Source organism: Carlito syrichta, unplaced genomic scaffold (genome assembly GCF_000164805.1).
Source record: "Carlito syrichta isolate Samal-C Ts95f unplaced genomic scaffold, Tarsius_syrichta-2.0.1 Scaffold303658, whole genome shotgun sequence".
Classification (NCBI taxonomy): domain Eukaryota; kingdom Metazoa; phylum Chordata; class Mammalia; order Primates; family Tarsiidae; genus Carlito; species Carlito syrichta.
The window spans coordinates 106,361-122,431 of record NW_007247754.1 but is presented as its reverse complement, the minus strand read 5'-3'; the positions used below and the strand labels follow the sequence as shown (position 1 = coordinate 122,431).

At 38.6% G+C, this 16,071-nt stretch overlaps 1 protein-coding gene across 1 annotated transcript in view; it reads right to left on the bottom strand.

The window, feature by feature from the left end:
• The window catches only part of LOC103261307 (laminin subunit alpha-3), a gene marked incomplete at both ends in the record, with an annotated part of 202,142 nt that overhangs the window by 90,268 nt on the left and 95,803 nt on the right, over window positions 1–16,071 (bottom strand). The window contains 5 exons of the mRNA XM_021712821.1: window positions 6,168–6,321; window positions 6,827–6,924; window positions 9,034–9,176; window positions 11,171–11,303; window positions 13,368–13,524. Coding sequence (XP_021568496.1) covers window positions 6,168–6,321; window positions 6,827–6,924; window positions 9,034–9,176; window positions 11,171–11,303; window positions 13,368–13,524 — 685 coding nt within the window. The remainder of the gene's footprint in view (window positions 1–6,167; window positions 6,322–6,826; window positions 6,925–9,033; window positions 9,177–11,170; window positions 11,304–13,367; window positions 13,525–16,071) is intronic.

The window sequence follows — 16,071 nt, the reverse complement described above, 5'->3', positions numbered from 1 at the left end:
TGTGTGTGTGTGTGTGTGTGTGTGTGTGTGTCTTTATGCTAGTATTTTTGTAAGATTCCTAGATTTGCAATTGCTGGGTCAAAGTGCGTGCATACTTAATGCCTAAGTCACTATTAGAACCTCACCCCTTAGCAGTGTAACCCACCTCAGCCCACAAGCTTGGGCCCAGGTTAGTTTTCTCACACTTAATTAAAATGGTCCTCTCTTTTCTTGCCTTCAGGAAATTCACATTCCCTATTCCTCCTGAAGAGCTCTGAACCACCTAACTGCTATTTCTATAGTGATTTTTTTCTCTATCACTTAAATAATAGAAAGACTTCCCTCAGGGGGAAGAAAATGTGGATTCTCCACACCAATTTTTGACTCTGTGGTATAGCATGAAATAAGGCGCTGTCACCGGTCCACATGGAAAGGTTATCACCAGCCTTTCTACCCTGGACAACGCCAAAAAAGAGCTTGTCTGACTTTATTCCACCACAAAACGCTCACAGGTCAATGATTTAACAGGTTTTCTTCCAGAAGTTATTATTGGCTGCAAGTTCTAGCCTCCCAGCACTCTATTATAAATTTCTACTACACTTCCCACTCTGAGTCCTATGGAATAATTTTTTAAAGACTTGCTGGAATATTTTGAAATACATTTGATGGCAAAAACTGGTTTCAAGAAACTCAGATAAAACACATAAAAGATGGGGTCAGGTGTGGTGGCTCACTTCTGTAATCCTAGCACTTTGAGAGACTGAGGCGGGAGGATTGCTTGAGCCTGGGAGTTAGAAACCAGTCTGAGTGACATAGTGAGACCTCAACTCTACAAAAAACAAACAAACAAACAAACAACCCAGGTCTAGTGGTATATTCCTGTAGTCCTAGCTACTTGGGAAGCTGAGGCTGGAGGATTACCTAAGTTAGAAGTACAAGGCTATGGTGAACTGTAATCATGCCACTGCACTCCAGCCTGGGCAACAGAGTGAGAACCCAACTCAACAAAAACAAAACAAAACCTAAAAGATGACAGACAGGAACTTTACTGTTTGCTGTTGCTTTCAATTACTAGTCTTTTAAATGATGGAGCTTTAATGGAATCAGCGTCGAACTGGAGAAATCTTTCTGGTTTTGTAGCACAGAACTGCCCTCTCCTAGTCATTTGTGTTTTAGGTTAAAGACACAGAAGGTGGGCTTGGCCAATCTGTTGCTTACACAAAACTAAGAGGACTAACTAACATGTCCGGTGCCAAAGTGAGGATTCAAATGATTTGGTCCACAAATGTTACTGAACACCTACTCCATGCCAGACCACCAGCCAAGTGATAGGCATACATTGGGAAACAAAGCAAACAGTGGGGAAGAGTGGATGTGGCTGAGATAATTAGGAGACTTCTGCAGAGATCATTATGAAAGATGATGGCATATTGGACAAGAGAGATAGAAGGAGAGAGTCAAGAAAAGTGTAGGATATAAATTTGGGGACAGATTGGTTTTGATGGGGGAAAGAATGCACAAGGGCATTCATGACCCTGAGAATTCTGGTTTATGCAATTAGATGGATGGTAGTTGCATTAGACAGGAAACACTGAAATGGAATTTGAGATCCCTCTGAGACATGAAAGAGGTAATTTCAAGAAAGGCGGATTTGCTCTGCATATAAAAGGAGGGGTATGACTGGGCATAGCAACTGGGGAACTATCTGGGTGGAGTTGGTGTCTGACCCAATTAGCAAGGACGAGACTGGTCAGAAAGCGAGATCTAGGGCAATAAGGCAAGGTCTGGACTGACCCTTAACAAATCCTAACAGTTAATGACTAAACAGAGGAAGATGAACCAGCAAATGATATTTTGAGGAAGAAGCCAGAGAGGTAGGAAGAAAACCAGAGCACTCTTAAATTATGAAAAACAAGGTAAGAGAGTGTTTGAGAATGTAGGGTGTATTCAGCAAGTATTGAAAGCTGCTAGAAATTAAACAGATGAGGACTGAAACATTGGATTTAGTGACAAAGATATCATTAGAAACCTTGGGGAAAAAAATTCGTGGAGTGGGAGGTGGAAGCCAGACTGATGTGGGTGAGGTGTGAGTGGGGTATAAAGAATTAGAAACAGGGAGTGTAGACAATTCTTTGGAGAAGTTATTTGTTGTGAAGAAAATAAGAGTATGTAGCAGCAGCTGAGTTATGGGAGAGAGAGGGTGGATCTTGATAAAAATAGGTTCGAATTCAGCATTTTAAGAGATGAGTGACTTCTGATTCAGATGGCACAGAGAATTCGTGTTTGCTATACCCTCTTCTTGCTCCAAAAGACAGCAACTCCGGATAAAATGTTTTAAAAGAAAAAAGGATATATTTGGAATCAAAAGTAAATAAGTGATAGAACAAAAGTAAAAGAAAAACTCTAAATGGCCCTGGGGTGGAAGACATAGGTTGTTGTCCTCTAGCTCTGGAAGCAGAATATTTTGGTCTGCAGTTCAGCTCATACAGAGTAAAGAGAACAAAAAAATGCTCCACAGGAGATAGTAGCCAGATCCAGGCTCGTTTTTTGAAGACAAGGAAGAGGGTTCCTTCATGAAAATAGAAAAAAAAAAAAAAATCCTGCCAATCTGCCTCTTGGGCTATAGGTTTATAAGAAGTGGAATTTAGGAACCAAAGATCAAAGATGTGGCCTCATAACCAAGAATTGAGTTAAGCCATCCACTGGCTCAGTGTCTGACTCTAGTATTCTTGACGTCACAACAATAGAGAAAGCATACTGTAATACCTGGCTTAAGGGGTCCGCAGACTGGGTAAGACATGGTAAAACTATTAGGCTAAGATGAATGTAGAGAGAGAGGGAGAGGACAAAAAGCTTTCATTCAAAATAAGCCAATAATCCCAAAAACAAAATTTAAAAACATTAAAAAAATCTAATATTAAGAAAGACAGGTAACACAGTTATCATTCAGAAGATGAATTCATTTCAGATAAGATGAATTTTGTGGAACAGTCTGACAAAGACTTTAAGTATACTGGTCCATGATCTAAAATCCTCAGATTCTGAGGAAATCTGTTTTAAAACTTTTTGGTGACGAAGCCTAACCTAACCAATTAAAATTTGCTGACCAAGTCTGATAAAAGTCTACATATATAGTCCTGATTTGTCACCTTTGGTGTGCCTATTCACACTTTTCACTAGAGAAACATTAACCTGTCTGATTATAGAGTGTTATCCCAGACCTCACTGGGGATGTCATCTTTTTCAAATCTCAAAATTTCTGAATTCTGAAACACATTTGAATCCAAGTGCTTTAGGATACTCAAAAACATAAATGATGGAGTGACTTCCACTTGAAAAGGACATGAAGTTTTGAAACAAAACCTGGCAGGAAAGACAAAAAAATAAAAAAAAAAAAGAATATGAGAAAGAACCAATTGGAAAGTTTTAAAATTAAAAGTATAAATTAAACCAAATCAACAGTCTGGATTAATTCCAGACCAGAGATAGTGAAACTAAACATTTATGTACTGTAACAGGGTCTTGAGGAATTCATCCAGAAAGCAGCACAAAGAGCCAAAGAGATGTCAAAATATGAAAGAGCAGTTTGGTGATAGATTGAGAGGCTCCAACGTTATTCCAGTCTGACTTCTAGAAAAGAAGAATGCAAGGGATGGAAGTTAAGTAATATCTGAAGAGACAGTAGCTGAGAATTTCTCAGGGTGAAAGATATGAATCTTCATATTATTCTTCATTGCTCCAGCTGGTTTATAGTGACCAAAAGTTAGAGATGATATATAATGATCTGGATTTTGGCTTAATATAAAAAATGATTTTCTAATAATTACAGTTTTGGGGGTTTTTTTGTTTTGTTTTGTTTTGTTTTGTTTTGTTTGAGTCAAGGTCTCACTCTGTTGCCAAGTTAGAGTGCAACGGCACGATCGTGGCTTACCACAGCCTCAAACTCCTGGGCTCAAGTGTTCCTCCTGTCTCAGTCTTCCAAATAGCTGAGACTATAGGTGTGCGCTACCACGCCCAGCTAATTTTTGTATTTTTTTTGTAGAGATGAGGTCTCACTATATTACCCAGGCTGGTCTTAAACTCCTGGGCTCAAGTGATCCTCCCACCTTAGCCTCCCAAAGTGGTATGATTACAGGCATGAGCCACTGTGCTCAGCCTACGGTTTATTTTAAAAATGGAACAGGCTACCTCTAAAAGAAGTGAACCCCCTGTCAATTCAAGTATTCAACAGAAGGTAAGTGACTATCTAACAAGGATAATATAGAATTAATTATTTCACGGGAAAGAATTATTTCACAAAATGTGTATGTGCATTTTTATGTATATATGAATGTATATACAAACCTACAAATTTTCAAGGCTTCTTTCAGTTCCTTAAGTCTTGTGATTTTAGCACAATGGTCTATAGCAGAATGTCCAACAGAACTTTCTATGATGAAGAAAACATTCTATAATCTGCACTGTCCAATAGAGTGGTACTAGACACAGGTGATTAGTGAGCACTTGAAATGTGGTTAGGACAAGTGAGGAACTGAATTTTAAACTAACCTCACTTAAGTTTAGTTCATTTAAGTTCATGTAGGTTAAAATGCTTGGAACAAGAAGTGCTTTGGATTTTGAAGTTTTTCAGATTTGGGGATATCTGTATTATACTTACTGGTTGAACATCACAAATCTGAAAATCCAAAATCTGAAATGTTCCAAAGAGCATTTCCTTTGAGCATCATGTTGGCATTCAAAAAGTTTTGAGTTTTGAAGCATTTAAGATGTGGGCTTTTCAGATTTAGGATGCTCAACCTGTATAGTCATATATGGCTAGTGACTACTCTATCACAGAGCCAGTCTGTAGGCATTCAGATAAAACAGCAGAAAGGACAGTCCAATGGAACTGGACAGCCCAGAACTTAATTTTATGCAACATCCAAAAGAAGCCCAACTCAGTGCTGTGACTCTAGGCTAAATTAGGGATGAGGATATCTCCTGATGGACCATCAGCATCATTTCCTGGAGGTCAGTCCTTCTCAACTGTACCTCCCTGTTGTCTGGGGAGCGCACACACTCAAATACACACACAAACATAGACATAACATCTATCTGTACATATGTGTGTGTCTGCATTTTCATGTATATATGAATGTATGTACAAACCTACACCTATACACATGCATATATGTATACATGCACAGCATACATAGGGAGGAATGCAACAAACTTGATGCTATCATGAAGTAGAAGGAAGACCATTTAGTTTGTCTTTATGTATATCGATATCGTTTTTCTTGTTACAACAAGCATATATTATTTTGTAGAATAAAAATCCCTCAAAAAATAAACTTAAAACCCTTTAGCTGCTACCTTCAAAGTGTTAGGAATGTAGTTAACAAAAATGTACACATCTAAATGTTTAGTTAGAATCAATTTCATGTATATCTTCATTTTACAAATTTAATGACCAAATGAACATTTTCCCCAAAGGCACAAAACAGAGAATGTTACAGAAAGTAAAGAATGAAAATATAGGGTAGGAAGTGTTTTTCCAGTGTCTTTATTTTGAAATGTTGTATGTTCTTGTTGTTATTGTTGATATACTGTACTTCTAATTCAAATCTCAAATCAGTATAGTCATAAATTTGGTTATGAGGCTCAAAGAACTCCTGGAAGAACAGTAATGCCTAGACCTGTAGTAACCTGTCCTCCAAGCCATGAGGTAGGTGCCTTGGGGTGTAGCAGTTCCGGAGTCTGAGTTTAAGGAATTTAGCTGTTACAAATTGCTTAGCCTAAGGGTTGAAGAGTTAGTGAGTGTGGTATCCTTTTAGGGTAAGCTGTGTAGTTTCTGGAGGCCTTTTAGATTGAGCCACATCTATGTCCTTTCAGAGAGATCTTGCCCAAATCAGGTCAAACAGAATGCCCTTGTAAGTCCAGGTAACCAAGAGGTAAAGATTCTGCGGTTGCCCAAATCCCACGCGATGTCTAGAAAGCACTTAAAGAACAACCTTAATATGGCTCCATGTGGTGTACCATCCCGCCCCAACCCAAATCAGAGAACTCAGCAAATGTTGAATCACAGTTCTGAGAAATTCTTTCAGGTTTCCCTGAATTTGAGAAGCAACTGTGGCCAAGCGTTTTCTGCAGACACAGATGGGGAGGAAGTAAAAGCTTTGACAGTCAACAAAAGACTTTATGCCCACCTCTCTCCCGCCGAGGTCCACCATGACTGGGTGTGTAGGTGTGGGCTGCCTCACTGCCAGGGGTCTTGGCGCCCCATTAAGTAGGAAGTGTCTGGCCTCACAAGCCAGGGTACAGGGGAATCTGGTCACTGGCAAATGCTGGTAAAGCAAGCAACTTCAACAACAACAAAATCAATAATTACAACTGAAAACATGAAGCAGCATATCAAAGTGCATCCCCCGCGACCCTTAGTCATTCAATTCACTTGCTCATTCATTCATCATCCTTCAACACACTCTTACTAAGTGTCTACTGCAGGAATTGAGCAATACATTTTCATCTGAATGAGGAAGGGAAGAGACAGAGGTCCACAAACCTGGATCCTACCTTAACCTCTTCCTCTCACCGGATGCATGAACCCGAGGGTACTACTTAAGCATGCACCAACATTTCCACATGCTGGGGGTGGCAACCACTCCTAAGCCAGCTACAGTGTGCAAAGTGCTTTGTGATTCTTACTTGAAGGACACGAGTAAGATCAGGGGAAAATTCACAAATAATTTTCCAGAGCATCATGCTGCAACTGTGATCCTGAGGTCTCTCACGGATCCCTGCATTAAAGGTTCCTAGTTCAAAGACCCCAGTGATGTTGTGGCTGCATCTCCTGTCCTATACTAACTTTTCCTGGGGTGATCCAGCATAGGCACATGGCTCTGTGACCGGCAGCTGCAGGGCGGGTGCTTCATAGTAGTCCCTGGGGAGCAGCACCAGGTAATCCTGGTAAATAAAGAGGAAAAAAAAAAAAAAAAAGAGTCATTTGGATAGTAGCCCTACTCTCATAATAAAATAATAGAATATACTAGTTAATAATAACCAGGTGAAGTCATTAATTAAACTCTCCATATCAACTTGGTTTGTTCTTCTCGCTGACTCACCAGAACACACAGAGCAACTCATCAAAGATTCCGTACACAATGGAGAGAAGTTCCTCAGTGTGAATGTTTTTCTTCAAATCTCAGGAGAAATTTTACTGTCTCTTTTGTGTTGTTTATAAATTGTGTTGTTTATAAATTCAAAACTTAACCAAGATAATAAATTGCCGATTGATGAAAACGTTCTGTGGAAATGCTGGTTGCCTTCATCAGCACAAAACAGCGACTGTAGATCATGTGTGATGGCTGTCTACCCCCATGCCCGAGCCACGCTCAATTGGCACAGTATGAAAAGTGATGCCTTGCGATCCTGGTGATTCATAGATTAGAACTGGCCAGCTGCCTGTCCCAAGAAATGAGAGGAAGAACATGTTCCACTGAATGTGCCAAGCAGAGCCCACAACGTAAATTCAGCTAAGCAGCTCTTCAGGAAAGAGCAGAGCTGCAGGCTTTTGAGATGTGGATGACTAGCAGCTCCCAGCAGTCCTGGCAGCACCGCATATGGGAGGAGGGAACTGGGGAGGGAATGTTTACCTCAACCACGAAGAGACTCACACATGGACTGTAATGCTTCTCATCTCAGAGAGAAATGTATGGGAGGGGAGAAGTTGGAGACTGTGGCTCAGGGGACTCAAGTGAGCTTACATTTTTAAATGGTTATTGTTCTGTTAGTAAGTTTCCTGAGGCTGGGACCACATCTCCTCATTACTTTATGGTCCTTTAGATCCTAGAACAGTAAAGGGTAATAGTAGGTGATCAATAAAATATTTTTTAGGGAAAGTGAGATCATAATAGGAAAGCATACACTAATTAACCGCATGGATTAAATGTCACTAAGCTTCTTCTGTGCCTAGGTAGTAACTTTTATAATGAACTTTTTTTTTCCATTAGTCCAACTCTGTACCTATTATTGATATCATTGGAATTTTCCTCTTTTTCATTTCTAACATCTTTGAAACATTCTTAAGCTTTTGAAAGCAATAAAACTTTCTACTAGGAAGATGCAAGAAGAACAGGGACTTCTTGTTCTTCTTATGCTGTCTTGAATGGACACCGTAACCTTCATGTTATCTTTGTAAACTGCCAGATTAGGAAAGGACCGTTTTCCTAAGTACTGCTCCTGCTGTGTGGAAGAAGCAATTGAGGCAGGATTTGAGTTAAGGGACTTGCCTAAGATTTGCTAATGTGGCCAACCAGTGGGGTTGTGCCATGAGAAAAAGCTTTCTCCTTTCCACTCTGGGTGCATGGACCCAAAGACTTTATTGTGACACCATCGTGCTATAAATTAAAGCAGACCTCAAATCACACAGCAAAAAGGGCTATCTCAGAGAACAGGTTTAATCCTTCCAACTCCCCATGGCTTCTCTGAATATTCTATTAGTGTTCATGGACCCAGTCTTTCCCTTGATGAAGAGCTCTTTGTGGAAGGCAATCTGGTGAAACTTCTGCCTAGGTTTAAGGCAGAAGAAAGCACAGAGTGTCACGGAGAAGCACTGGCTCCTTCAAACTCTTCCTGTTCTTTCTATCTCTGAGAACTTCACTGAAATGAAAGTCTTCTCATCCTCTAGGTGCTTCTGACTTCCTTGTGCAGGTTTATTTGTTTATATATCCATCTGTTTCACATTGGCAAATCCCAAACAAGCTTTGGAAGAGCAGGGACACTGCTCATGAAGGTTTTGCGTTTGTTCTCATAACTTTGAGTCTTTATGTTTCTCTTTTTATTTTTCCAAGAGAAGTTAGCTGGACAAACATAAAAGACACCTTAAATTGGTTCCTATGTCATTTGAGGACAAATGTCACCATAGGTTCCTCGGGTTGAAGTTGATGGTTCCTGTGACTAAAACCTCTTATGACTTTGGGATCCAATGGTCACTGTGGCTCATAGTCTTGGATAGGACCATCTCTGCAGTGGAAAGGATTCCCATAGCACTCTCCATTCAGAACTAAGTCTTACCAGGAGGACTCCTTCTGCCCTAATACAAGCAATCCACGTCCCTGGTGTGATTGAAAATGGGTCTGCAAAACCATTTCCGGGAACGGTGACAAAGGCTGGCTCCTTACTTGGCAGGAAGATGATCTTTTTGCTTTGAGCAGCACCTATCAGAAATACAAAGAACTGCTAAGGGCATTTTCTATCAGTCAGTGTTATGACTTCAGATATTCAGTTTGAACATTCAGTTCATATCTCACGAAGTTTTAAGGTGGTTTACTGATAATATGCACTGATCAGACTTACTGATCTTATTTTTTTAATTGAATGCATGCAAATACCTATGCATATGTATAAAATAAACTGGAAAGATATTGATGTCAGCAATAGTTATCTACATGGGGATATGAATTATTTAACTCATTAAATAAGTTGATTAATACACAAAAACTATAGAAAAGTTATTTGTATATAATAAGTGTTCAATATATTACATTAGCTATTAAATTATTTTCTCCTTTCTTGTTTATATGTGATTTATTTTTAAAGAGATGGGGTCTTGCTATGTTGCCTAAGCACAATCACAGTGTACTACAGCCTCAAACTCCAGGTTTAAGTGAACCTTCTGCCTCAGCCTCCTGAATAACTGGAACTACAGTATATGTAGGTGATTTTTGAATTATAATTTCTATTAGTGGACATACATTCATTTTATAGTTAGAAGAAGTTTTGGTTTCCTGTTTGTTTTAGGACACAACCTGCTTTCTCTGCATAAAACAAAAAGAAAACACTCTGCAAAAAGTTCAGAAACGAAACAAAATCATTGCATCTGAGTTCAACTGAGATGTTTTTCCTCTGAAGAAACATTCACTCTAAATCCCTGCATTCACTCTTGTCCTACAAACATCTCTGGGGCCCACTATGTGCCAGACTTGGACCTAAGTTCTGGAGACAAGGCAGTAAATACAGCAAGCATGACCTTTACTCCCTGATGATGGAGACAGGGGAGGGAAGAGATACAGATTAGAAGACAGGAGAATGTGGTACAGTCTGGACACTGGTATCTGGGAGGGCTCCTGGTTCAGACTTGGGAAACAGGTGTCCCATGGGATGAGGAAACAAACCAAAATGTCTTCCAACTGTTTGTATAACAGACGGCAGGTTGTTATTTTCACCCAGGAGGCAGAGGGGCCTAGTAGAAAGAGTTTGGCATCTGAAGACTTTGCCTACAAAGAACAGCAGTGTGCTTAGGCAGCTTACTAAACCTCTTAGCTCTGTTTCCTCCTCAACCCTTTTTGGTTTGCAACGTTCTTATCACGTGAGGAAATGGATGCTAGAGTACTTTGTAAATGATAAAGTTAAGCCTGCTAACTCTTCCCATTGGCTAATTAACCTTCAGTCATGCAAGGTTGGCTGACAACTTGGCAATGATGTCATTTCTTCCCCCAATTCCGAATCAGCCTTGGATGGTACACAAAGATGCTTACATCTTGATCCTAAATCAGATTTCCACTGGTGCTATTTTGTGTCCTTGTGGGATTCTAAATGCTTCCTGGAATCTGTTTCCAGGATGGACAGAGGTCCTAATTCCTTGCAGAACAGACTTCCAGGTCTTCTCCCTGCCTCTGATGAAGCTGTGCCCTGTTCTGTAGTCTTCCTTCCCTCAGGACTCCCGCACCCCTGAGTGAGGTTGGCAGCTCCCTCCTGGAGCTCTGCTGGGCTTCATGCCTTACGGTATTCATCTTAAAAATTCCTATGCTCACTCATTGCTCTTTGAACAATTTGCTTTGCTTGAACCAATGGAAGAATTCAGGGCAGCAGCCCAAAGTCTCTCAAATAACACCAAAGAGGGGGCACCTACTTCACCATGAATGAGTTATAAATTAGCCCTGCTCAGTGAAGACATCATAACCCATGTCAAGGTACACAGGTTATGTCAATTTTTTAAAAATGATAGTTAATAATTTAATGGCAAAATATAAATAAGTAGATTGTTTAGAGAATGAGAAGGTAACAGAGGACAGAGCACCTAGAGAAGTGTCCAATCAGACTGTGCACCAGCCTTCACATTTTTAAAGATAATCAACCTTGTGAAAGTCGGAGAAAATGTTTCCCTACTCAATCACCTCTTAATTGAAAAGAGGCTTGAAATTTTACCTACCTGCCTCAGACCAGGAAGGATAAATACTTATATGGCCAGATGCTGCTTCTGTTCCAGGGTTAACGTATCTCAGAATAACACAAAACAAGGAGCGATTTGACATCTCCACATTCAATGTTATTCTTACATCATTCTGAAAAATACCAGAAAGCCATAAAGTATAGAAGAAGCAGCTAGTTAAAAGACACGCTAGCCAATGAATTCATTCTATTCGAATTTCACTATTGAACTTGTATATACACATATGCACACCAATGCACACACATTCACACCCACGCAACAAGTGCGAAATAACTGTGTGGAAGATGGAAACGGACAAGCCTAACGATGAATTTAAATCACTTACAATTAAGGTTACAGTGGAAATGTACTCTCTCAGCACTGAGATCCTTTTTTGACCTTTTTATAATCAGGCAGACAGAGCAGAGTAATAGATGGATTAGTTTAAGAAAATCACAATGACAGGGCAACCACCACTGGCTGGGAAAAATAAAAAGCAAAAGAGAAGGAAAGGAGAGTGTATTATTTCACACCACCACCCCTGAAGAGAGTGATAAGTAACTAAAGATGTAACTAAAATATGCCTATTAAGTCTTATGTTTTAGCCCAATATCTTATGCAAAAGCAATGTTGGCTTATCAACCTGACAGAGCCAGTCTGTTTGTCCCCAGGGTTTGAGTTCATACAGTCTTCAGTAAGCAATGTGGAGCTTGTGATCTTGAAGGGAAGAGTAGACTATTTTAATTCCCAACTACAGACTACACGTCTAGATCTGGCTGTTCAAGAAAAGTTCATGAAGCTTGAAAATTCCCAAGTAGGAGGTTCTTTGGGTCTCTCCCACAGCTCCTTTGGTTAAAAGGAAGGGGAAGTGTGTTGAATGAGATATTGTTGACAATAAAGACTGACTTTGAGTAGGATCACTTGCTCTGGAAGCAGGAGCTTCAGGTGGCCTACACTGAGAAATCCTGCTGACCCTTGTAATTTGCCTCAATTCATTGTTACGTATTAGTTCCAAGATGAAAGTAAATACGCAAAAATGTATTAGGAGCAGCGTAAAGTAAGTGGTGATTTCAGGGACACTGCTTCCTTGAACTTACTCTGACCAAAATAACTTCCTCAGAAAATCCATCATTAGAAATTCACTCCTTTGCATCTACTGGGTATTCTTTCAAACTGTAAACACCTGTGAGAATACCTTGATGGGTTCACATTCATCCACATCCTATTGTCAATGGAATCCACTGCTTTTTTTTTTCTTCTGAATAATAAAGTAAGATCAGGGCACTAAAGAAGCTGACTGCTATATTTGAGGAGAAGGGGGAAAGAATGAGGTGTCCTAAGATTGTAAGTACTATTTGGGAAAGATAGCTTGGATGGGGGACTTTGGATTGCAAAAAACAGTGCTAGAATCAATAGAAGCCTGCCCCAGTTTCTCTACAGACTGACTACTGGGTTACTATGGTCATCAGTCTATCTATCTTACTCCGAATTTCTCCACTGAGCAATAGTTTGAAGAGATCAAACTCAGAGAAATATTCTGAGGACAAAAGTACTCGATGATTACACAGGGTTTTTTACTTGTAAATACTGTATAAATTCTAAAGGTAAACAAAGAATGCATACACTCCCTTACTCATTCTAATGCAAAGCCAAGATAGATGAATACAATAGAGAAGAATGAAAGAAAGCAGAAATATTAAAAAGGAGAAAAATTAAATAGTATTAACTAACACTCATCATTTATCTTAGTTTCCTTTCACTTAGTCATTTGGAGTTTAAAAAAAGCATCAGCCCCAAATTAGCAACACTAGATGTATTGGAATTATTTAAGCCAACTCATTTTTATTTTCCACAAATGGCTTTAAAGAAAAATGCCTCTCATGTAATATAGTCTAATGTAATTTAGGAAACTTTCTTCTTGTAAAAATTCTCCAGAGATAAACACCATTTTTCTTTTAGCCCTTTATTTTCTGATTTGGTGACCAAATTGAAGTAACAATGAAGTACGAAATCCACATATGTGCTCATCAGTTAAGCCCTAACTTTAACCTTAATGCCAATCCCAACCCAGACTCTGGAGAAAAGGTATCCTGGAACCTGGTTGGGGGACAAGTCATCTTTGGGGAGCTGGCCAAGAATGCTATGGGTAAGTATACGAGTTACTCTGCCATGAAACTGTTTCCTACCAGCTGCATACCTGTAATGAAGTCATTTGGGCGTATCCTCTCCAGCTAAACTCAGGAAATGCCAGTGGATCAAATCCAAACCGAAGGTCTCTTCCACTAGGTGTAGTGCCATCTTCAATCTCATATTTCATATGATGTAAATCCGGAAAATAGTAGTTGTCTTCAGACCTTTGTAAATGTGGATATAGCAAGTTAGATCTGATGATCATTTCAATATTCTTTAATTCCAATAGTTACTGCTAAAAGAACTCCACCAAATTGACAGAGTACATTAAATAAGGACAAATGAAAGAAGTCCACTGCTCTTTCTCTAAATTATTGCTTTCCTTCACATAAACATGCATATAAAATATACTTAACACCTACTCATTCCAAGCATTAAATGAGAAAATCATTTAGCACAACCCAAAGTGGTAACATCCTTTAATATGTTCTAAATAGCTGTCAACAACTTAGCAAGCCAAATTAGCCTATTTGCTATTTACTCATTTAATCATTCATTCATTTATACACTCATTTACTCATTATATAAATAGTAATATCTATATGCCAGGCACTGTTGCTAAGCACCATAGATACAAGGATGAATATGATATAGAATATTTCACATGCTAATTTATAAGTTAGATACATTTTTTCTTTGTATTTTTAATTATTAGAATGACTTTTCTATGCCTTGTTTTTCTTATATTGTTTGCCTATTAATACATCCCTTTCAAGAGTCCAATGTGGCCGATACAGAGAAGGATAAAAAATATTCCAACACTTGTGTGGCATTTAACAATTCAACTACATGAAGCTTTTCTAAATGATACATTTTGCCAACCCAGTAACAAGCTAATAGCAGTTTAAAGCCATAAAGATCAATTAGTCAAAAGAAATAAAAGGCCATGCTCCTATGTAGCAAGGAGAATTAGGAATGCATATAACTTTTCCGGAAGCAATTTACAAAGATCCTTAAAAATATTCATACCTATTGACCCAGTGATTCTACTTTCAGGAATCTATTCTAAAGAATGATTTTATAGATAGTGTCAAAGAATTAATATAAAAGAATGCTTAAAACAGTGAAGACTTGGAAATGACATAAATGTATAACAATTATGAAATAAAGAAGCTATGAAATATTATGCACTGTTAATATTGTTAAAGACTAATAATAACAAGAGATGTTTATTATATCATATGAGGAAACTGATATAAATGTTATGAAAAATATAATGCTAATTTTAATTCATAGACAAGGTCTAGAAAAAAATATACCAAAAATATTAAAAGGGGTTATCTCCAGGGAGAGGAATGAAGATTTTTCTTTGCCTTTTTACTTTTATAAACTTATTAAAATTTCTACAGTGAACATATATTACATTTATTATCACAAAAATTATTTAGAAAACAAAGTGAATGTGAATGCTTTCTAAACCTGTAAGAAAACCTTAAAATACTCAGATGATATTATAAACATTTGGGAGGATTTAGTACAAAAGAGTGCCAGCCTGAAGAAATGGCATCCACATCGTTGGTTTTCTATCCTTTATTCAGTTATCATTAACCACTAAACTGACATGTTCTAAATTTCAAGGTGTGTGTATGTACTGTATCATAAAAAGTCAACATTATTTTTGCCTCAGGTTGGGTAATTTAATTCCTAATTGGTTGCATTATTTTATCCTGAAAATTAGCCAGTCTCCTATATAGTGGAAGGAGAAAAAACATTTGCTGGTTAAGTAGGAAAAAGGTTCACTTCACATGGATAGAAAGGGGTAAAACACAGGTGGAAAGTGTTTATGCAAGCATTTACCCAGTTCCTCTTCCAAGGAACTCCTCCTCCAAGGTGAGGCTTGCTAGTCTGCAGGAAAACAAATCTATGGATGCGTTCTTCTGCACATGTCTTTTACTACAAGGCTCAGCAGTGACAGCCAATTAGAAAGACTGCGGAAAAGCTCAGTTGGGTTGCTCTGCCTTTTAGAATTTAAATGTTGGAGTAACTCAGATGGACTTAGAGTCTATAATACTGAATGATCTATCACAGAAACAAAGAATTGAGTATCATATGTTCTCACTCATAAGTGGACCTTGGATAATTAGCGTAATAGTATAAGAAAAGGATTGTCAGTAGTGGGAAATTGCCGGGGGTGGAAGGGAGGGATTGGCAGTAGTGGGATTCTGTCGGGGGAGAAGGGGGGCACACCTCATCAACAAGGGTACCTGCATAATGAACATTTGTATACTTAACTCTGAATTGTACCCCATATCTTTAAAATAAAAAAGTAAAATAAAAATAGAATTTAAATGTTGGAAGCATTGAAGGAAAGGAGAGGAGCACCCTACTAAATACAGACAATGTACTTTCACAACATAAAATATTTCTTTATCAATCTGTTGGTAATGCAAACAGGTAATACCAGGTCATCTCAGTTCAAAGGTTCCTGAGATCTAGAAGAAGCGGCGTTTCACAGAGTTTCCAGCATATGATTAAAAATCAGAATATTAAAACTTAAGTTTTTCTTTCCTCCACTGAAGGAAAATTATGGATGGGTCATGGTTTCAAGTATTTCTAAAGTGCTAAATATAACGACTGAAGGGACAGTATGTTGCCACAGTTCCTATAGTCCCCTCTGAGTCTCAATCTCCGCCTCATTCCCTTGCTCCTAGGGTTCATTGTCATCTGCTTCTGCATGAGACGAGACACTTCTTCCCCACTTCCAAAGTTTT